General features: G+C 36.2%; 1 protein-coding gene across 4 annotated transcripts in view; it reads left to right on the plus strand.

The window, feature by feature from the left end:
- Positions 1 to 22,310, plus strand: part of WWP1 (WW domain containing E3 ubiquitin protein ligase 1) — a 59,398-nt gene extending 37,088 nt beyond the window's left edge. For 3 of the 4 annotated variants that reach the window (XM_042036500.1, XM_042036502.1, XM_042036501.1), the window contains exons 9-24: positions 1,348 to 1,443; positions 2,064 to 2,238; positions 5,528 to 5,582; positions 5,677 to 5,761; positions 5,861 to 5,989; positions 6,900 to 6,972; positions 7,065 to 7,136; positions 8,132 to 8,220; positions 10,865 to 11,024; positions 13,705 to 13,838; positions 13,932 to 14,072; positions 15,024 to 15,144; positions 16,839 to 16,943; positions 18,455 to 18,551; positions 18,858 to 18,930; positions 19,610 to 20,190. In XM_042036500.1, coding sequence (XP_041892434.1) covers positions 1,348 to 1,443; positions 2,064 to 2,238; positions 5,528 to 5,582; positions 5,677 to 5,761; positions 5,861 to 5,989; positions 6,900 to 6,972; positions 7,065 to 7,136; positions 8,132 to 8,220; positions 10,865 to 11,024; positions 13,705 to 13,838; positions 13,932 to 14,072; positions 15,024 to 15,144; positions 16,839 to 16,943; positions 18,455 to 18,551; positions 18,858 to 18,930; positions 19,610 to 19,724 — 1,720 coding nt within the window. In that variant the 3' untranslated portion in view covers positions 19,725 to 20,190. Of the gene's footprint in view, positions 1 to 1,347; positions 1,444 to 2,063; positions 2,239 to 5,527; positions 5,583 to 5,676; positions 5,762 to 5,860; positions 5,990 to 6,899; positions 6,973 to 7,064; positions 7,137 to 8,131; positions 8,221 to 10,864; positions 11,025 to 13,704; positions 13,839 to 13,931; positions 14,073 to 15,023; positions 15,145 to 16,838; positions 16,944 to 18,454; positions 18,552 to 18,857; positions 18,931 to 19,609 lie in introns of all 4 variants that reach the window. The other variant, XM_042036503.1, reaches the window with a different exon arrangement.
- The last annotated feature ends 814 nt before the right edge of the window (positions 22,311 to 23,124 follow it).

The raw sequence follows: 23,124 nt of genomic DNA on the forward strand, positions 1-23,124 counted from the left end.
AAGTGTATATACCTTTTGTCATTGTAGCTGATCTTTCAGAGAGCTTGTCTTATACCTGCCCCCTGTGAAGAAGGTTCAGTAAGTTATTAGTGACACGTCAGTTGAGTTTCTGCCATTAGATAAACATGAAAACAAACATTTAAAAAGATAGAAGTATTTTATATAAATTGTGGAAGAGTTACTTAGTATTTAATTTTCAGTTGCTCTGTCCTTATGGGTGGGAATTCTTTCACACATTCTTTTTTAAATTAATTACATGCTTTCCCACTGAGGACAGGGTCATGAGTTCCAGGCATAGTGCACACTATGGCCAACTGCATTTCTTCATCATTCCCTGATCATGTTTCTGCGGGGTTTCTATTTGGTGGTTCCCCACCCCCCTCCTTCCTCTCCCTTCCCCCCTCTTATCTCTCCCCTGCCAATTGAGTCTCCATTATGTTGAGACCTAGGAACTCTGTAAAATGCTGCTGCTCCTTTCTTCTCTTATTGAAATCATAACATATAACCTCTTGAATTGCAGAAAAACTTTTGTAGTTTTATACAATGCTCTGCAATAGTGAGGAAATGCACATCCAATCCTATGAGTAGCAGGCCAGGTGTTCTGTCTACATTTTTAGGAGCTAATTAAGTATTTATGTACGAAAAACAAATATGTATCAACTGCAGACAAGCACTTCAGCTTTTCACCTAATGTTTATCCTGGTTTCCCCTCCATTTATAAGTACTTTTATTGCATTATAGTAGTTCTCAGCGTCATGAAACTTCAGCTGTTGATAATGTTTGGTCCTAGCTCCATTTTCAATGTAAGGTTGTTTTGCAAAAAGAAGTAATCCCCAGGATATCAGATACAGCATTTACCAGGATAGGAAATAGAAACACAGGAAAGCCATCTGATAGCACACACTTAAGGTTCACTCTGAAAGGTACTGTTTGTTGGATACAGGGAACAGAGCTTCAAAATGTAAACACTCTCATTTTTTGAGAGGCATGAACTTGGAAATCCAAAGAATGCATCTCTAAGCACTTTCAGAGTGAGGTTGTTTTAGTGTCCAAGCATTGAGCACATAATTAATTGACTTTGTTCTCAGCTTAAATATAATAGGAAAATGCTTGTGACTATTGATGTATGCTCATTATGTGCCAAGTCCTTTAAAGAAGTCTTTTTGGTGGTATGAGTTCGATAGGAAGTAACTGATCTGTATTCTGGTGTGAATTTTCTTTCCTGTCCTAGAATGGGTTTTGGACCACGGTGTTTTCATGCAATGCCAAGGTACTTTTTTGTCTTAGTGGGAAGTCCCTAAGAAGTATTTTCACCTTGACTTATGTGCAAGTCTCTTTGTCTTGAAGGTGGGAGCAAAGAAAGGATCCTCATGGTAGAACCTATTATGTTGATCACAACACACGAACTACAACATGGGAAAGACCACAGCCCTTGCCTCCTGGGTAATGTAGACTTTTTTGAATTAAATATGATAAATGTACTATATTTTTGTTTGTTTGTTGCTGGAAACAAACAGCAGCTCATCAAAACTGTATTCTATATCATATATTAAGAAATTCTAGCCTTCATTTAATTATATTAATTGCAGCTATTTTTCTGGGAATGTTGATACTGGAGATGTCACTAGTTTTGATCACTTGTTCAAGTACAGCAACTAAGGTATTTTGTTCTTCCTTTAAAACTTAAGCATGAAATAATGCATATTTGATTGCCTTTATTTAGGTGGCACCACTGAGTGTAGTGCACTGGTTCTAAGCCTCAGATTTCCCAGCAACGTGTTCTCTGTGAAATCTGCCAACATTACTTGCAGTTACAGGAGTTTACAAAATTAAAAATGAGGTGACAGAGAGCTGAGCAGGCAATTGCTAGAAGTCTGTGTTTGCTCATTGCGGTTGTTCTTCTACCAATTAAGTTGGGGTGCTTTTGTGTCCTTCAGAAATTAAAATCATGCCTGTGACTCCAGTAGTTCATTCAAGTACCACCTAGGAATTTAGCATAAAGAGAAAATTGGTTAGTAATACTACTGAAAGAATTAGCTGTTAACATTTGTGTTTTTTGAAAGCTGGGAAAGAAGAGTTGATGATCGTGGGAGAGTTTACTATGTGGACCACAACACCAGAACAACAACGTGGCAGCGACCAACAATGGAGTCAGTGAGGAACTTTGAGCAATGGCAATCTCAACGGAATCAACTGCAGGGAGCTATGCAACAATTCAACCAACGATACCTCTATTCGGTAAAGTGTACAAAATTTAGAAATCAGTACAGAGGTATAGGTATACTTTTTGTTTTTTAACTTTAGAAAAAGTGATTTTACAACTATTCAATCATATATGTTAGAAGATGTTTTGCATCAGGAATTTGGATTCTGATTATTCTGAAAAAAGTTAAAAATCATCCTTGGAGGCAGAAGGTACTCCCTTCTGAGTTTCTGAGTTTGTTCCCCAACTGGAGCTTTGTGTACTGCATTTTTGTAAGACTTTTAATGCCAGTGGGAAGGGGTAAAACTAAAGCAGTCCCTTAAAATGAAAAGGAATGTAAACACTGTTAGGGGACATTTTGAACTGTAAATAGTCTTCAAAACTGTTTAACTGATTAGGAGTCCTTCACTAATGTAAGTGGCAGTTCTTTTACTTTGAGCTTACTTGGAAGGTTATACATCTGGTTCAGCTCTGGAATTTCCTACGTGGTTTTCCGTTTCTCTCAGATAGTTGCTTACCTCTGCCTGAAGAAAATTTGAGTAGCTTCAAAGAGGGTATTTCTTGAGTCAGATTTTCACATCTGTGACTGGTTAAATAGGATAGTTGTTTCTTCAGTGTTAACAACGATGTTGCCTGTGCATCAATGGTGCCTGTGTGTCGCTGTCACTCTAAACAGTGTCACTCTAAACTCTTTAAGAATTGTGCTTGGCTTCTTAAAATTATCTGATCCCAGAGACTTTGTAACATCTATAGCAAAACTGGAGTGTTGTAAAGAAGAAACCATTGAAGTACAAGTCTCAAACAGCTTCATTGGAATAGGACTCTGCATGTGCAGACCTAATTTGAATTTGATGGACTTTATTCACACACCCCTCTGAAGTAAAGGATGCTGCAGCATTACTTAAAAGTTCTCAACCTCTCATTATTGAATTAGACATTGTATCTTGTCACTAGCAATAGAAGAAACATGCATCACCACTAATTTTTGAACTCCCAGAGCTGTACATCAAATTCAATTTGTTTTATGCAGTTAGAGAAAAGTAGAATGGCCAAGGCTGGAAGGGACCTCTGAAGGTTATTTGGTCCGATGTCCCTCCTCAGGCAAGGCCACCTACAGCCAGCCATCCAGGACTGATGTCTTGTAGATCAAGGATGGAGACTCCACAACTCCTCTGGGAAACCTGTGCCAGTGCTTGGTCACCCTCCTAGTAAAAAGTGTTTCCCAATGTTTAGAGGGAGCCCCCCTGTGTTTCAGTGTGTACCTATTGCCTCTGGTTTTGCCTCTGTGAACTAGTGAAAACAGCCTGGCTCCATCCTTTTTGCACCCTCCTTCAGGTACTTATACACACTGGTAACTTCTAATGCAAATCCAAGAATCACAGCTGAAGCATGTTGAGCCAAAACCTTTTGTTGACTGACTTTGTGTACTTGTGTACTTCTTTGATCAGTTGCATAAAACATCTGAGAAAACTCTCTTTTCTGATGCCAAGACTTTCTTTTGAGCTAGATTTATTCTTCAAGGAACAATGTATTTTTAAAATTATGTTACTTCCTTCATTAAATGATAACCCTTACTGAAAACCACAGACCCATTTCTTAAAATGTCTCATCTGACCTTAGAATCATTAAATGAGGATTTGTTAGTGAGACAGAATATACTTGAAGGAAAAGAAAACTTGACTGTTTGCATCTCTTTAGAATTCTAAGTATTATATCTGTTGCACAGGTAGAATTCACAGTTTATTGAGGGGGAAAAATTGAAATTATATTCAAGAAAGAGTGTTTTGTTTTCACTTCAGTGTGCTTTTGTATACTTTTCTTCTAGAATAGTTAAGGTCAAACTATAGCTACCTTTTCATGCTCTGGTGATGTACCAGGAGTCTGCCTATATAGCAGTTTGAGTGAGATTGTATTTTATTTTTTGGGAAAAAGTAGATGAATACTTTTGGTTAGAGAAAGTTTCAATTATCTTTTGTGGTCAAAGCTTATCTATGTAAAGAAAGAAAAGTAGATGGGGTATAGTTGTTTTAATTAATTTTACCTGGATTAATTTATCATAGTCATTTTGGAAATGAATCTGCCTGGTCTTTCAGTGTGTTCTGTTAAATATACAGCTCTGTGTGGCCAGCAGCCACACACAAATCCTCGGACCCATTAAGAAGGTTGGAAGTATCTGAATTGTGCCACCATTCAGTTCTCCGGCAGACAGCATTTTGCTTTTGTGCGCTATTCTTTTTTTACACTCACCACAGGGAAGTCTTTGGTTAGAGGGTCACTGTGATTGTGTAGTCTCCTAAAGTAGAAAAGACTTACTGCATTTGCTGCTGAAATAACTATAATTCTCTGTTCTCGTGTAGTAGCTGGTGGCTGGAACAACTACGCAGCTCAATTTTGAGTGTAACTAGTGCATTTCCTCCTGGTCCTTGATCTATTTCTCCTTCAGATAAAAAATATCATAGGTTTGTTTTTGCCTGAATTTGCTGCTGTAAACTCCTAAGTTCATTTGACATTTTTGTATTGCAAATGCCATTTAAAGCAGTATTAGTTCCTAAGACACTCTTTGGAAAACATAGCTTGGACACAGCTTGGTTCCCCTATATCAAAATTCCATTCTGCACCCACACACACTAAAAGTTAGTGTCCACAAATTTTAGGGGTGGATGCTTTTAATTATAAATTAGAGCATGGATCCTATAGTCTGTGGGATTTCTGCCTTTTGTTTTTATTTTTCTCCATGCTTTGTATTTTTGGGAGCTACTTGGGGACTTCTGCAAGGTTATAGTATATTATGAGCTTAGCTTGCATTTACATAATAACATAATCCCTTTTTTTTTCCCTTTTAGCATTACTGTATGTTGGTATAATTTTGCCCATCCACATATGAATGCAGCTGCATTAAAAAAAAAAAATTACAGAATTTGAAAATAGCCAAACATCCAGGGAAGTTATCATGTATTGAGGAAGTAAAACCCCCTGTGCTGGCAGTAGTCACTGTGCGTGGAAATGTTTATTATGATAAACAAGAACTTGGTGCTTATCTGCTGATACATGCTTCCTCAAAACTTGTATGAACACTTTGTACCACTACTCAAGTTTGCTGTAGGAAGGGAGAGGGAGGGTATATTGGGTTGGAAACAAGTGTGCAAAGCATATTTTATTATCATATAATCTAAGCTTCTTTGCAAAACCAGATTAAAAATGGCATGATGGGTTTTTTTCTTGCAGAATGAATAGTCTTCAGGACTAGTGGTAATCTTAAAACACACTGAGAAAAAAGTATGAATAATATTTGGCCTAACTGGAAGTCCTCTTGTTTTTAAATAGGCTTCGATGTTGTCAGCAGAAAATGATCCACTTGGGCCTTTACCACCAGGCTGGGGTAAGTTAATTAGCTGTGGATTTCAGGAGGTGGCTGTTACAGAAATTTGGAATGCAGTTGTTGTATAGTGGATTTTTTTCTTTTTTTCCCGTAGAAAGGAGAGTGGATTCAAATGATAGGGTGTATTTTGTAAATCATAACACAAAGACAACACAGTGGGAAGACCCTCGAACTCAAGGGTAGGTGTGTATAATGACTGTGCAGATACAAAAGGTCTTGCTTAATTATTTTATATCATGATATGGGAGAAAAAGCACTGCCTGCAATTTCTTTTGCAGTTTACAAAATGAGGACCCTCTCCCAGAGGGCTGGGAAATCAGATATACCAGAGAAGGTGTCAGATACTTTGTTGATCATAATACAAGAACCACCACCTTCAATGATCCTCGTACTGGGAAATCTTCTGTGTAAGTGAGAAATTAAATATATTTTTGAATGTTTTACCTTGTTATAGTTTAATAGTGAACTTTTCTCATACTGTAAAATGATCTACAGTTTTAGCTGGAATTGCACCCTAAGTTATAAACAAGTTTTTGTAATACAAATTTAATATATTTTTAAATTTTAATTGTTACTTTATCTATGTCACACTTTGCTGTACTGCTCTGATTGAAATACCAAGATTGTAATAATTTTATTAATAGAGAGGGGAAGTGAGGTAAACCTGAATGATGAACTAATGTAACTAATAGTTATATTTTTTAAGAAACAGAAAATGATCATTCTGAGTATTGCTTATAATGATACACACTCTAGCAACAGTAATGTCTAAACAAAGTGCTACTAAATACTTCTGAAAAAGTTTACATGCAAATCTTCTTTTGAATATTTTGTTTAGAAGTATTGACCCAACCTATAGTAGCTTTCTTAATGTCTTTTATATGGGGTAGGGTTTACTTCTGACAACGTGGTGATGGCTTTTCATTCAATGAGCGTGTAGAATGTTGCACTAGGAAGTCCTGCATAGTTCCAGAAGAAGCTAAATTTATAAAGCCTAACTTAGCAGTCTTTCTCTCAGTGAAGATGATAAATTAAATGTCTCTCCTTTATGTGACTTGTACTTTTTACAGGTTTCATAGGGATTTGATATCCTCTTCATCTTTCATCTTTCTATCAAGTTTGGTAAATTGACTTGCAAAAAAAAAGGGTGAGGGATGGTGGAAAGGAAGACTGGCGTTCCAAGCCACCAGCTGCATTTGATCCTATCTTACAATAACAATTTCTGTGTATTTTTGAAATCTTCATGCTGTTGTTTAGCATTGAAAGTATTATTTGATGTCTGCATGCTTAATGTATCTCAAATATGTTTCCTTACAGAAATAAAGGGCCACAGATTGCTTATGAGCGTAGCTTTAGGTGGAAACTTGCTCATTTCCGTTACTTGTGTCAGGTACTGATTTAGTAATTATTTACTTATTGAAATGATTTGAGTTTTTACGTATGTATGTGCTGCCTTTTAATGTTACTGCCTTATGATTACAGTCCAATGCACTGCCAAGTCATGTGAAAATCAATGTATCCAGACAGACTTTGTTTGAGGATTCCTTCCAGCAAGTAAGCCTGCAAAAATGATTGTGTTTGTTTATGAAGTCAAAGCAGAAGAACAAAAATGGCCAAAGCCAGTTCAGACTAAGGGTCCTTCAGGCACAGTAGTCTTCCCCTGGTATTAGCTAGTGGGGTTTCTTAGGGAAGACTGTAAGAACAGAAGTATTGTATATAATACTTTTATCATATGATCTTTCATTTTCCAGCTGTTTACAATTGAAATACTTCTTGAGCTTCAAGTAGTTTCTGAGTATTTTAATAATCCTCAAGGGATTTCTCTTCTGTGAGCTTGTCTGTGTTCCTATGGTGAACTTTTTGCATCTACAGCCTCCTGTGGTAGAGTTCCATAGCTTAACCTACTGTGGCAACAGCCACATTGGATTTGCTTTTCTGATTCCTGTGTGTGTTTAGATACATTACAATATGTTGTTTTCTCCAGTTAAAACTGGCGTCCTGCTTCATCCTTCAAAGATTAAATCTGTGTAATTGAAGCTTACAGTCCTTGAGCTCTTAGAATCTGCAGCCAGTGTATGATGAAAATTCTTGCTGCTGTCACCACATCAAGACCTCTTGGCAGGGATTCTCTATAAGTAAAAAGTATATTATAAATGAAAGTATATTGAATTTATTCTGGATTAAATTATTTCTTTAAGTGATTTCCCTAAACCCAAAAATCATATATATCAGATGAAGTGCCTTTTTGCCTGTTTTCCTTTAATAATGCCTGCCTTAGGAAGACTGTAAGAACAGGGTACCCATACAGCAATACTTTCCAGGTGTTCCTTCCACTTGCTAGCAGTCTGCTGCTCAAGGATTTTAAATCCAAGTTGGTATTTTTGTGTGTAGTTCATTGATTGCATGTTCCATGAGATGGTCTACTTGCTTTTCAAATTTGTGCAACATTTGACATATATATCATTTCTGTATCAGCATTAAATTAAATTTGAATGAGTGATGTAGTGACAATGCATAATTTATAACTTATTAATTTATTTTTTTAATAGATTATGGCATTAAAACCCTATGATTTGAGGAGAAGATTATACGTTATATTTAGAGGAGAAGAAGGATTGGATTATGGTGGCTTGGCAAGGTAAAAGAAATTTGCTTAAATAGTTTTTATTTTTTTAATAGCACTCTAGCCTTGATTTCTCTTGCAGTCTGACCCTAGGTACCTTCTTAGGTACCTAAATGTATTAAGGAGGTGGAACTGGCAGCACTGGCTATTTTTACAGGTTGTAACTTCACCTTGGTAAAACTATGGTCTCAGTTGTTCAGTTCTTTGACAAAGAGGGATGTTTAAATTAGAATGAAATTAATTGCTCTAGACTGAGTTATTTCAGAACCTTTCTATCAGAAAGCTCAGTTTTCCTAGAAGTGGGGACTATGGGAAAATAAAGTGTTCTGCTGCTTATTTGGAAAAATGGCAAGCAAACAGCAGATTGGGGCTGATAAGAACAGAAAGGAAAAAAACCAAAGGAGAGTAGTGCAGGCATGAAGGAACAGCAAACAGATCATGTCAGCTCCACTGGAATGTGAAACAGCTGGAGTATGAGTTTTTCTAGAATCTGAACTGGAAGTCGGAGGGGAAAAACCTGATAACAAGAAAAACACAGACAAAATTTCATTTCTTGACCACAGATAATACAACCACTGACTACTGCTGCCTGTTACTTGAATGAAATGTTACTGCTAGGATAAAAATTTCAGTACTGCTGTAGATCCAGGGAACTGGAAGAGGTTATAGGTGATAGAATTTTTCTTGTCATGTTGTTTTGGTTTTGTTTCGGGTTTTTTTTTAATGTAAAAATGTTCTGTTTTGGTTCTGTTCTGGTTTTATGTAACTTCCTGTGTTAAAATGGAATTCAGTGAAAACGTGTACTATTTATAAGTAAGGAAGCTTGCCTCTGAAGGTTGAGCTTCTTTGGGTATGTGGTGTTTTGCTTCTGATTACAGTATCACATAGGCTTTTGGGGAGTGATTGCAGGGAGGAATTCAATTTTTGCTTTGCATGGATTTTGTTTGTTTGGTGTCCCTATTGTGAGGGCTGTAGGCGTAAGATGGGAACCAGGACAGTTCACATAACCTTTTCCATAGAAATGGGAGTATTCCATAGAAAAGATATTAAAATAATTTAACTGCAGTGTGTTAATCATAGAAAGTAGTAGAATAAATAAATAAATAATACATAAGTAGTGTAATTTCATAGTTTCATAGTTACTTAAGTCTTGCCCAAGATTTTGTATGTGACCCTGAGAACCAGCCAGGATCTCACTGTAACTTGAGCTGAGAATTGTTAAGTGACACTAAATAAATGTTCATGTACTGACTAATGAAATACTGCATTAATACAAATATAGATCAGTTGTCTCTCAGCAGACTAAATTCAGTGTTCCCTTCAGATTTTTACCTTGCATGTAGCAGGACCAATCTGACATTATGTCCTGTGGCAAGTTTTAGCTGCTGGTGTGAAAAATGCATTGCTCCCACAACTTCTTGTTAATGACTGATTTAGTTAATTCCTCCCGTGTTATCTGACTTTGTTTTAATTTAAATGCCTGTTAAATTTGATGCTTCTATGTAGTTAATGTAATTGTGTCACTATGAAACTTGCCTAGAATGCTGTACAACATTCTTGTGCTTACTGGAAGATACGTGGAACTCTGTTAGGGTTATTGGATCCTGGCTGCCTTTCTCTGTTTACTCTTCCTACTTGGCCTTTGGGTTGGAAGTGTATCATTGTGAATCATGATCCATGACTTGAGTTTTGCAGCACTGGTAGGAGAAACATACTAGCAAACCTCATTTCTATTCCATGATCTTGAGTAAATACAGAGGGATAGAAAAGATGCCTCTTAAATGTGACAGCTGAAAGGCAGTAAGAATGGAATTCAGTCCCTGAAGTTATTATGGGACAGACTTTTAGCTTTTTTATGTCACTGAGCCTGGTTATTTAGTACCAAACATTTAGTGCCTGATACAGGAGCTCCTGAGTGTGTATGACTGCTCTGAGGTCTCTGCAAATACTGTAAAGCAACGAATATTATAAGAATCACCTATCTGAACACTGAAATGCCAGATCCTGGTATTATTTCAGATCACTTGAGTTGAAAACAATTGAAGTGGTGAAAAACATGTATTCATTTAACCTCAGCAAAAAGATACTTTTACACTGTCATGTCGTGTAGGCTTAACCAATACATGGTAATTTGTTAAACTACAGTAACTCAGTGTGTGTTTTTCTGTCAGACTGGAAAAGCAAATAAGGTGTGCTAAGGTTTCAATTTCTTTGTTTTGTTTTACCTAAGTTGTTTATAATAAGCCTGGAATAATCTGTGATTTTTTTTGAGTAAAGATGTGAGTTGTAGACAGTAAAGTAGGCATGAGGAGGGTAAATGCTGTGTACTAGTTGAGGCAAGGACTGCGTAAGAAAAAAATGTTACTGAGAGGCAGCTAAAACCTGTGCTGTGAGGGTGCATTCAAGGTGAAAATCTTAACTATAATTTCTAAACTTTGGAAACTATGACTTTCTAACATTATTTGGTTTGATAATTAATTTTCTATATTTAAGAAGTGTATAATGCCATATATTATTCTGTGATTCTAATACAACACTGTTTATATTATTTTTCAAAGTTTGCATATATTTTGACCATTTTGCTAGTTACCTAAGGGGAATGGTGATAAACATCTGTATTTGATGTTTTTTTATGTGTATACATGTTTTTTTTCCTTAGAGAATGGTTTTTCTTGCTTTCCCATGAAGTACTGAACCCTATGTACTGCCTATTTGAATATGCTGGCAAGAGCAACTATTGCCTGCAGATAAATCCAGCATCAACAATCAATCCTGACCATCTTTCATATTTCTGTTTCATTGGGCGCTTTATTGCCATGGTAGGTTAGATTTTTAAGGTTTTATATTTGCTGTAGCTATACATTTACTCCTGAACAGTATTTGTTTGTACAGTTATTAAAGGTTATATTAATCTCATAGAAATGGAAGATTAAGGCATATAAATTTATTGAGCCAATTCCCTGAGAGTTAAGTCTCTTCCACACTCATGTTTCCTGGGAGAGTAATGAAAGTTAATATGACATTCGATATAATATTTTATTTTCATCAATTGGATGTGTGTACTTCATGCAAATTGCTGTTTGATTGAGTGTCTGAATACTGATGCTCTGAAAAATGTGACATATTTTGTGAAAACAGCTCCTCAGTTGGACTTGGTATACCTTAGTGTATTTGAAAAAATGAGTTAGGATGTTTTGCAGAGTACACTGAGCCTTAATTTAAATGTACATGCTTGGATACCAAAGTCAGATACTGCAGAGACCAAAAGCTGTCAGGGAGCTGATTCTCTGCCATCAGATTTCTCTTTAACTACAAGCTGATCAGGCATGTTGTATCATTTCTTCTGGTATCGCTGAGTTGGTCTTCTGTAGTGACTCCTGTTCTGTCACATTTCTTTCCTTCCATGTAGTGATACTGTCATCTTTCCACATAATCATCATGTCTACAGGTAGTCCTCAGCAACACCCCTGAACATGGTGAACAGTGAAACCAAAAAGAGTTCATATTGAAGAGACTATTGCCTTATGTTGTTCAGGCTTCGTGTATGAAATTAGAATAAATACAAGCCAAGTGTAACATAAATGAAAAAATACTTTCAGACTTAAAATAAATTAGGTTTGGGTGGTTTCTTAGTTCTGCTTTTCTTATAGATTCTTCTTGAGAAATTATTCAGTTATGATGATAACATCTCTGATTTCAAGTGTTTTATGGCTGAATTCACAGTTTTTATGCTGTCATGAAAATTTATCTCATTGTGTTAACACTTTCAGTAGGCTGCCAAGTTTTTTCTTTATTTTAGAGTCCTCAGCAAGTTACAATGCCACTTAGAAGGAAGGCATGATAAAGCCAGTTACGTGCTAGAGCCATTGTTTCTTTTAGTTGGTGTTTTTTGATCTTGTGTGTAAGAAATGTTAACTTTAGGAAAGCTATTTCATAACAGTACAGATCAAAGTAAAAAGCTTAATTAAAGTAATTAATGTAATTAAAAGACAGACTTTTATTTCCTGAAGTATATATGTGTTTCTATTTTAAATTCTCCAAGTGGGGCGAGAGAGACCTGTGTAACAGTGCCTGATGTGCAAGGTTTGAGTGTATTCATGGTTTATACTGGGTGGTATTTTCTGCAGTGCTTCCTGGGATATCCTCTAGTGGCTTAAGATAGCTCAGGTAATAATGTAACTGGGAAATGCAGTTGCAGTTACTGTTCTTCTCACAGTTCTAAAATAGTAGTGGGTTTTTAAGTTTTAAGTACTGAAGTAACCACAAATGTTTTCAACTGAAACAGGATTAAACATAAAGAATGTGCATCTTACTTCGTAATAAAAACCTGTTAAATGAAGTTGGCTGAGGCAGCTTTTATATTTTGCTCTAAGATTACCATACATATTAAATAAGGTGATTTTAAGAACTTAATCTTGAAAAAGCAGAAAATCACATGCCCAAATGCTGCACTTGACATTGAATTTCTATCAGGTCACCTTCCCATGAGAAGAGTAGACTAGCTTAAAAATAAATAAATGTATAAACAAACAAATAAAGGCCTCTAAGAGAACCTCTTTAGGCTCTCCTTAAGCAGAAGAAAATGCATGCTAAGCCTAAAAGGGGGAAATTAGGTGGGGAAAAAAGATGGAGCCTAGAGGAAATGGGCTGTTAATTGGCTGTTCTGCTCACAGAATTTCAGATGTGATGAAAGAGAAGCAATGAATGCCACACATGGCCTATGTTTAGGATGATTTCTTTAAAGAGCTATTTTAGTGAGGAAAGTGTACTTGATAAAGCTGAGGGGAAAAAAGGGTTTCAGGGTTATGGTTGTGCTCTGTGAGCTCTCAGATGCACTGACTCAGTGTAGAGGTTAACACTGTGTGTGTGTGTCTGTGTGTGTGTAATGCTATGCTTCAGTACTAGAAAGCAGGTTTCTAATTCTAGAAATCAGTGTGGTGAGACAAGTGTGACCATGTTTTGGGTTTGGTTTTTTTTTTCAGTTTCGTGGAGAACTCAATTCCTCAGTTCTGTTACTCACCTATAAAAAAATGTGATTCCCAAAGCTCTTTCTTACAAGCTGCAGTAGCATTCTGTAATGGATGATGTTGTTGGATGTATGTATGTAGTAAAAAATGGCAGTAGTACTCAAGTAGGATCAAATATTATGATCAAGTAGGATCAAATATTATGATCAAGTAGGATAAAATAACACAATTATGCCTATTCACATAATGAAGGTGAAGAAAGGATGAAGTCCTTTTATGAGAAGTTTTTTTTTTTAATCAAAGAATTTCTAAATCGTAATAACATATGCTTGGATAAGTTTTGTCTTTTTTTTTGCTTCCCATTTAATTTAATGTTTTGTTCTTTATAAATACAGTTTTAAAAAGCTGGTACTGCTATTGGGTGCTTTTTATTATTTGAAGGAGAAAGGAAAAAAAAAAAGACTTTGAGTCCAGAAACACTTCAATAAGTCAGTAGTTCAATAAAAACTGAACATATTTTTCTGTTCAACAGGCATTGTTTCATGGGAAATTTATTGACACTGGTTTTTCTCTGCCTTTCTACAAACGAATGCTGAGCAAAAAGCTTACTATTAAGGACTTAGAATCTATTGATACTGAATTCTACAATTCCCTAATTTGGATAAGGTTTGTAGTTAATTTTTTTGTGTGTGTCTTTGATATTTTATGGATTTTTTGTTTATATAGAATTCATTACAATATTTTTTTCTTGCCATCCAGGGATAATAACATTGAGGAGTGTAACTTGGAAATGTACTTCTGTGTGGATATGGAGCTCTTAGGAAAAGTAACCTCACATGAACTGAAATCAGGAGGTTCAAATATCTTGGTAACTGAGGAGAACAAAGAAGAATATATTGGGTAGGAAGGTGTAAATGCTGAAAAAAGTGTTCCATGTTTCTCCTGTTGCTCTAGTCTTTTTTGGCACAGTGGTTTTTGTTGGTTTGGTTTGGTTTTGTTTTTTTTTTTTTTTCTTCCCATGATACTATGTAATTCTTGTGGCTGTTACTGAAATGGTATCTTGGTACATGTTGCTATCTTGATACACAATCACTTGGTACAGAAGGAGACCATGTGAGGAGATGACCTGTTGTGCTCTTGTACATGTACAGTGAGAGAACAGGTGAAACTGAAATAAGCAAGCCTATTTTCAGTAACTTCAGGTAACAAATCCAGGTAGAGAGAAGATATCTGTTTAACAGAAGATTCTAAAATTGTTCAGAACTTGGCTCTAAATGTGGAAACGGAAATTCAGAATGCTGTGTAACATGCTGTGACTTCAACTGTTGTTTTTAAACTCTTTCTGCTGCTGTTTTCTACTTATTTCCTAATTTTATCACTGCCCTTCTTTTTCTGAACCTCTGTTTCTGATCTGTCTATTTGTTGATCGCAAAAGCAGATGTACACAGACCCTTTTCTGTGATGCAGTGTATATCCAGTGCTACAAATAAAGTTTCCACTTAAATTAGTGGTCTTCAGTTTCTGAGAGAAATATAGTATATAGATACATATATATATAGTATATATATATTCTATAGTATATAGATAAATTAAAGTTAATAATAATATTTATTTTTAACTGGAATGGTAATCTAAGTTACATCTTGCTACTTTACTATTACCTGAGTTTGAAGATTTGGGATAATAGAGTATAGTAGGTTCCTTATAGTTAATAGAATTGAACAGTGTAAGAAGTAAAACTTGAGGGATTCTTACCTGATGGGAACACACACACAATTCTATGTGTTTGAACTTCTTCATGTTGAATGCACAATTGATGTTTAATTCACGTTTGGTTTTGTTCTACCCCAGGCTAATGGCAGAGTGGCGATTTTCTCGGGGAGTTAGAGAACAAACCAAAGCTTTTCTTGATGGTTTTAATGAAGTAGTTCCTCTACAATGGCTACATTATTTTGATGAAAAGGAACTGGAGGTGAGGTTTTCTATTCAACATTTTTACCTTTTGCAAGGATTATACATATGGAGAGATTAAATGGATATGTCAGCTTGAATCTCATCTGTGCATCCTCCATTTGATAGCTTCTAGAACATGGAGAATTTATTAGGAGCAGTGGGATTAAATCATGATAAAATTGAATCAGTATTTTGAATCAGCGTTTTGTGGTGTTCAGCATTGCGGCTGGGATGGGGTCTGTGGCTCAGACCCAGGAAGCCGTGACCGACCAGAGAGAGCGTCCTGCAAGGGACAGTCCCCCAGAGGTCTGCGGGGATCCCTCAGCCACCGGGCTGCCTCCGCAGAGGGGTGCCTGTCTCAGCAGGCTGTCAGCTCTTTAGGGATTTCAGTGAGAGTGATTTCAGCTCTTGTCCTGCAAGGCAAACCCCAGGCTGGACCAGGAGGAGAGAGACGAGAGGCTCCTTTGGCGGTTCTGCATGGGGCAGCTTTATTTGACCCGCTCCCCGCGAAGGGGAGGCCAGGGATGAGCTCTCCGATCTCTAAGGGGGAATAGGGATAGTTCTTATAGGGATGCAAGGGTGGGTGTGAGAGGGTAAAAGCCAGTGGGTTACAAAGGATCTACATAGGGTCTCCCAGAGGATCGTGGTTCTGTTTTCTCTCACCCTCACTGAGAAATGCCGCCTTTTCCAAGGGGATCTTGCTGGGAGGCTATGCAATCCCTCCAGGCTGGGCATACCCCACAGTTCAGCATTAAAATGTTTTTTTGAAAGTTATCTGTGAAAGTGTATCAGATCACTTATGGATCTCTGAGTCACAGACTTTTCCTTCTCTGGTAGATGGGTAGACATGTAACAGATGACAAAGAAGTTGAGTGTAGTATATAGCGATTGCTTGGTATCACATTGACAGTCTAAGGTTCTAGGGTTCTTACATTTAAAGACAGAAAGCTGGAGCAACCAACAAGGTTTGAAATTGAACTTTGCAGATCCTCAGTATGTAACCCAAAGGCTGGTAACAGGGATTGCTTGCATGCTCCATGTTTACTTAACAATCAGCCTGCCCTGTGTTCAATCTTGGGGTTGTGACTTGGAGTAGGGACAACAGGCTCTGTAGTGCTGTGCTCATTTATTTCTGTGTGACTTGCCAAGGTTCCCTGTATATGAGCAGCTTTCTGAAACCTTCTTAAGTAAAATGGGAGGGTTTTTTCTAAGAAAAGGCTTTGCTCGATCTTATTCAGTTTTCAGTTTTGTAGAAGGCTTTGCCTTTAGAACTTTAGGCTTTCACTGCCTCTTGTATTGAATACTTCTCAGACTTACACTTTGCAGTATGTTTTATTTTTATTAGTAGTAGCAGCAGCAATATAATCATTATCATTTTGGAATATGAGGCAAAAGTTTAATGGAGAGGGTAATCTCCTTCTTAATATAAAAATTTCTCTTATGGGAAAGGTAGTATCTTTTATTATTGAGCTATTAGTTGGAAGATACCAAGTTTCTGGTATTCAGTCTTTCAGACCACTTAAATACGTACACAATTTTGCAGTAGCTCTGTAAACTTTGGAAAAAGAAAAATCTAATTGTGTAGTAAAATGAAGAAATTACCAGTCCTTTTTTTGGAGCAAAAACTTTCATTTTTTTTTACTATATCTCATACAAAATAGAAAATACTCTTAATTTATGTGTTTAATGTGAAGAAATTGTTTTCTTTTCTAGGTTATGCTCTGTGGTATGCAAGAAGTTGATTTAGCAGACTGGCAGAGGAACACTGTTTATCGTCATTACACAAGGAATAGCAAGCAGATCATATGGTTCTGGCAGGTATGTTAATCAGTTACAGTTCTGCCTTCTTTAGGTTTTGTTTTGTTCTGGAGCACAAATGACATGTGGAGTGGAGGGCCATCCAAATGAAGGTTCTTACAGCCTCCTTTCCTTTTTCTTTTCAGAGAAGGAAAGGAGGATTACTGGTCTTTAGGGAGCATACTTTAGGGTGAGAAATGGCAGATAGATACACACATTACATTTGGATGCTGGCTAATGAATATTTTCTTCTGTATATTGTCCTTACTGATTGTTCAATGAGGTTTTTTTTTTATTCTGAGCAGTCATTTGCCTTCTTAATGTTTATGTATGTAGTACACCTGTACATCTTCAATTTCCAGTACCTGAAGGGAGCCTACAAGATAGAGAGGGACGTTTTACAAGAGCATGTAGTGACAGGACAAGGAGAAATGGGTTCAGAAAGAGGGTGAGGGTGTGAGGCACTGTTTGCTGTGAGGGTGGTGAAGCACTGGAACAGATTGTCCGGAGAAGTTGTGGATGCCCCATCCCTGGAGGTGTTCCAGGCCAGGCTGCATGGAGCTCTGAGCAACCTGGTCTAGTGGAAAGTATTCCTGCCATGGCAGAGGGCTGAAACCAGATGATCTTTAAAGTCCCTTTCAACCCAAACCATTCTATGATTCTGTGATCTAAAAATGGCACATAGTACTTTTGATTATTGTCATATTAACTGCTCTGGTCTAGCACTGAATAATCTTCACTCACATTTATTTTAATGAAGTTGGCTAAGGAAAAATCCTCAAATACTATTCAGGCTCACAGCTTCTATGAATTTTCCTGAAGAGAAGTCAGACCTAGGGTCTTCCTATCGTATGAAAAATCACCATTTTAGAGATGCTTTTGACTAAGTTTCTCTGGGAAAGTGATGCAAATCAATTATTTCCTATTTATATTGTAAGATCTGATGATATATCTTTTTAAGATGCTTGGTACTGAAAGAATCTAAAGACGTTTAAGTATCAAGATTTATATGCAAGTTTTTCTGAGTCAAAATTCTAGGTATATTAATGCCCCCTGTCTTACTGAGATGTTCTCCATCTCTGCTCTCTTTTCTTCCTCTTCCTTTCCCAGTGAATTTCCTGACAAAGTGATGCAGCTGTTATGGATGGGTTTTCTCTCACTGAGACTTCCACATACAAGGAATATTTAGTCTTGAAATACCCTGAGTCTGTGGCTAGACTAGTGCTGTGTTTAATAACAATGGCAGTAGTCTTTATAAAAAGCATTGGCATGATTTATATTTTAGTGTAGAATAAAATAGTAAGGATTCTTCTTATTTGCTGTGCCTTCACACTGTAATGGATGACAGTGCATATAATCTGAAATCACTGTTCTCCCTCCACCCAATTTTGCTAAAGTCAAGAAATGCAAGCTGGTACGAAGGTGGTGTATTTTTAAATGGAATTAGACTTTTCCAACCACCTCATGGGGTTTTTGTTTTTGTCCAGCTATGTTAAAACTTTTTATTAAGTAATTTGAATTTCTGTGCCTAGTTTGTAAAAGAAACAGACAACGAGGTTCGCATGCGACTTCTGCAGTTTGTCACTGGCACTTGCAGATTACCTCTGGGTGGATTTGCTGAACTTATGGGTAAGTAAAAGGTGACCAAAACAGTTCTTATATTGTCACTGTGTCATTTGCAAATGAACCGTGCTGCAAGCGTACAGGTAAGAGGAAATTCATGTTCATCACCTTGTATCTAGAAGGGCTTTTGACATCATAAATCCCATGAATACGTTTATAAACTATTTGGAAATTAGCTTGTTTCTGTGAGAAGCATGTTCATATAACTGATGAATTCTGTCTGCTGTGTCTGAGTTGTGTCTTATGTGACGTATATATCATGTATGCTACTTAAAGGGAACAGATTACCCTTTTCAAAATCTTCTTTTCTAGGAAGTAATGGTCCTCAGAAATTCTGCATTGAAAAAGTTGGCAAGGAAACCTGGTTACCAAGAAGTCACACTTGGTGAGTTGTTACATGTAAACTTTCTGTACTTTTAGTGGTTTATCTCTTCCAGGCTTGCATTGGCCAAATTAAATGAAATCTAATTTGAATCAAATCTCTATCTCCATCTTCAGCTTTGTTTGATTGCCCTGTTATGACAGTACTGAAAACTTTTCTAGTTGCCCTCTTCTTAAATTTTGCTACTGTGCTGAACAGTTTGTCAGTGCCAGATCTATCAAAAGTATGAGAACATCCGTGTGTAGAACTCAGGGGTGTTTTCCTAATTATTTTAGAGAATATTAAATAACTGAACAAGTCATGTTAGTAGTAGGTACATACAGTTATTAGATACAGTTATTATGCAGTAACCTTATAAAAGATAAAATGTATAGTCATGAGAAGAAATCACAGCAAACGCTCAAAACAAGGATGCTTAGCCAAGAATGCTGATATTATTTCCCACCAGCTTCAGATGGGCCATTATTGGCTTGGCATTCCTGTGCATACTGAACTGGTGCAACAGGTACACAGATCAGTTTTTTATATAACTCTGCAAGATGGACACACTTTCCTTTGGCACCATGTGACAATAATATTCATCATGCTTTTAAACTACTTAAAGGTTATCCTCCATTTTACATTTTCTCCACTGGATTTTTTTTTAAGTGATGTTTGCAAGAGTTACACATGTCTTGTCTAGGATAATTTTGGGGAAGATGTGGAATGAAATGTTTTGGCAGAAGCCTTTAAGGGCAAAGTTGGGAGGAAAAAACACCCACCTATATCCAAGCATGTGTAGGAAGGAGAAAAGTTGATTTTCATGCTGTTGTTGAAATTTGGAGATGCATCAAACTGGGACTATATTAAACTTCATGCTGAAAATTTCCTTTTCTAAGTATTACTATTATAAGAAATAGTAATTATTATTGTAAGTATCATGTTTTTATATGATTTTTTTTCTAAGTATTATAGTTCCCTGTATCTTGGGCTGTCTTCAGTCTTTAATGATTCTAGTTTTTTATCTGGTAACAGTCTTTTGTTTCTTAAAATATTCCTCTGAAAATTTGTTTTTACTTCTTGTAGAAATGTCAAGGCAGTGAGATAGTGCTGATTTTTATTTCTTTTTTTCTAATTGTTAGATCAGAACATTTATAACTTCTACTATAACAGTGGAGTTCTGTAGAGTTTTACATGGGATTTAGATAAACTTAACAAAATTCTGTTTTCTTTTTGCTCAGTTTTAATCGTTTGGATTTGCCACCATATAAAAGCTATGAACAACTAAAAGAGAAGTTGCTCTTTGCCATTGAAGAAACTGAGGGATTTGGACAAGAGTAGAAGTGGCTTCTAGTCAAAAAGGATCTCTTGCATAATAAAAGGCCCAGCCAACTAAAATTGCACACTTAATTGTATATAAGCTTTTTGTTCTGTACAGTGATCTTTCTGGAACTCTAAAAGTTTAATTGTTCTCCGTTCTTCCACAAATATATGCAAAACAGTTCAGCCTTTTCTACTTTTATTTATTGCCCTTTCAAAAGACCAGAAAAACCCCTCCATAAATTTTGAAAGCAGACAAGAGACTTATTTAAAATATATATATAAAAAAATATAAATATATATACTAATGAGCTCTAGTTTTATAGAGCTTTAAGTGTATGAAAAGTTGCAGCCATTTGAAAGGGCCTGGATTTGCTTTATCTTGGCTTTATCATTCAGAAAAATGTTTAAACTGCTCAGTGTTCTCTTAAGAAACATCTCCAAGTTTGTTTTACTGCATGGCTGTTCTAAAAGGTGTTAAAGGCTTAGGCCAAACGTATCCTAAATATGTAGAAAGATGCTGCTGGTATTTGAGATGACAGAATCTGTTTTCTGTCAGTTTAATTTTTTTAAATACATAAATAGCTGATATATCCCTCCTTACTGATGTAGCCAAGGTCATGAATAAAGCCTTTACTACTTGCACAAGAGTCATGTACAATGAGATGAATGTGATTTAATGTTGAAAGGAATTGGTGCCACTGTTCTGACTTACTGCAGGAGCTGAACAGAGTATTTTAATTCATTTGAGCAGCATTGAAATTTGTTTACATAGTACCTTGGGTTATTACCACGAGGATGTTAGGTAATCTTCAAAGAAAAAATAATAAAAGAGAAAATACTACCCTTTATCTTCTTGGTCTGGTGTCTTGCAGGCTTTTTGTTTTGTTTTGTTTTGTTTTATTTGGTTTCCCTTTTCAATCCATCATGTCCTTTTTATAACGTTGTAGAGTTATATTAATGTAAACTGAGCTGTAAGGGTATACAAAAGTTAATGTGAATTTTGCTGCTTTCTGTGTTCATGTTCAGTTTCAGATACTGGATCTAGTAAACTCAAATAAAATGAAAGTTACTTAAGCTTTGCACAGATAAAAATATTTAGTATTAAATACTCTCATTTCTCTAAAGTTCATAACAGCAATTTAGATGTACTTGAATGAAGTACATCTAAAACCTGTCATCCTTCTATGTAGGTCAGGTTTGTCCTAAGTGCACAATAATATAAAAGCATTTTAAAATTAAGTTTTATTGGCATTTTATTGGCATGTATTTGCTGAACTGCAAAGATGTGTTTAAAAAAGTACTAAAATTTAACACCTTATTCATGTGAATTATATTAAATGCTACTTTTAGCAAACTGTGCTTCCTTATTTTAGAGTAAAAATGTTTTAAATCACCATTTGTAATATGCTTTAAATATTATCTGTAAATTCCATTACATTTAAATTACACAGAATTTTGTACACACATTAAAATGATTTTAGAATACAATTCAACACACTTGTGTTAACATATCATATTGCACTGTTAAAAGTGTACATGTGGAAAAAATAGCTATATCTGTTCATGTATCTTTACAATACAGCAGCTGAATTCTGCCAGAAATTTATTTTTCTACATACGGGATTGTCTCGAGGCTTTGTATTCAATATGCACAGCTTACACTGGAGCTGTACCTGTACAGAGCTCTGGTCACAGCAGTGGTGCAGCGGGCCCAACAGACTGCTGTCTTACATGAACTCTTCTGTAAGAGCTTCAAAAATTTCCACCACTTTGAGGGTTTTTCATACATCACCAAATATCTTCTGCAAAACCATTTTTATATAGCACTGAATTCGTTTGAAGTGCAAATCCACTTAAATTATCACTTTTGCTGATTAGAATGGAGGAAGTTTAAGAAAACAAACCAAGAAGGTCAAAGGCCAGGCACCAGGAGTGTGTGTCACTTGCCTAAAAGACAAGGAGGGCTAAATGTCACAGTTAATGAATTTGCACTAATGAATGACTTGGTGACCCACTACCAACTGCTGAATTTTGTGAATCTGTGAGTAACTGAACAAAATAAAAAAGACAGCACATCACAAGAATGTAGTTGTTTCATTGTTTTGGTAACTTTAGCTGTCTCATAACTGCACTAGTTTTTCCTGGGGATAAGGATTAGTAAGCAAGAAAAAACCAAACCCAGTAGCTTTCTGTACATGTGTATGACTAACATGAATTTGACTATGAATTGGTCACAGACTAAGTCTGTGAATTGGACTAACTGAAACCTCCTGGCTACGGAGGAAAAAAAAGCAAAATTAATATACCTGTGTGCATGTATGTACTGTAATTGAATTTTCTGGGAATTTCAGTAAGACTATGTTGTAATTTTTTCTTTTCCCATTTGAATTCTGCATATTTCACCTATATTTGGGGGGAATGAGTAAAACAGCAAAAAGAGGGAAGGCAGCAATGGCTGGAGGTCTGACCAGGGAACCAGTGAGGTAATACTACTTGAAGGAGCTGGTGTGTAGTTCATGGGTTTTGTTGGTTCCTTTCTTCCTGCAACTCAGATGCTTTTCACTACACACTCCACAGTTATTACTCAGTACGTGGATATTCTTCCTTTTTCTGCTGCCGCACAAGGCACCTAAGTAAAGGTGCCTCTGTCACAAAGCTAACAGAAGAAACTCTCTGTATGGCAGATGTTTCAGTAGAACATGAATGCAGAAAATTCTCAAACACTGTATCATCCATCCTGAGACACTGTGACATAGAGGACTTCATTCTGAAGCTTTACTAATAGAAAAATAATAACGTTATGGTAGTTGAGAAAACCTTGTTTTAACTGTACTTTTGTGACATCAGGCTTTAATTCAAGCCCCAGATTCTCTCAACACCATGATTTTTTACTAC

Source organism: Corvus kubaryi, unplaced genomic scaffold (genome assembly GCF_017639235.1).
Source record: "Corvus kubaryi isolate FWS band 111438036 unplaced genomic scaffold, C.kubaryi_AGA036_p1.0 37385, whole genome shotgun sequence".
Classification (NCBI taxonomy): Eukaryota; Metazoa; Chordata; class Aves; order Passeriformes; family Corvidae; genus Corvus; species Corvus kubaryi.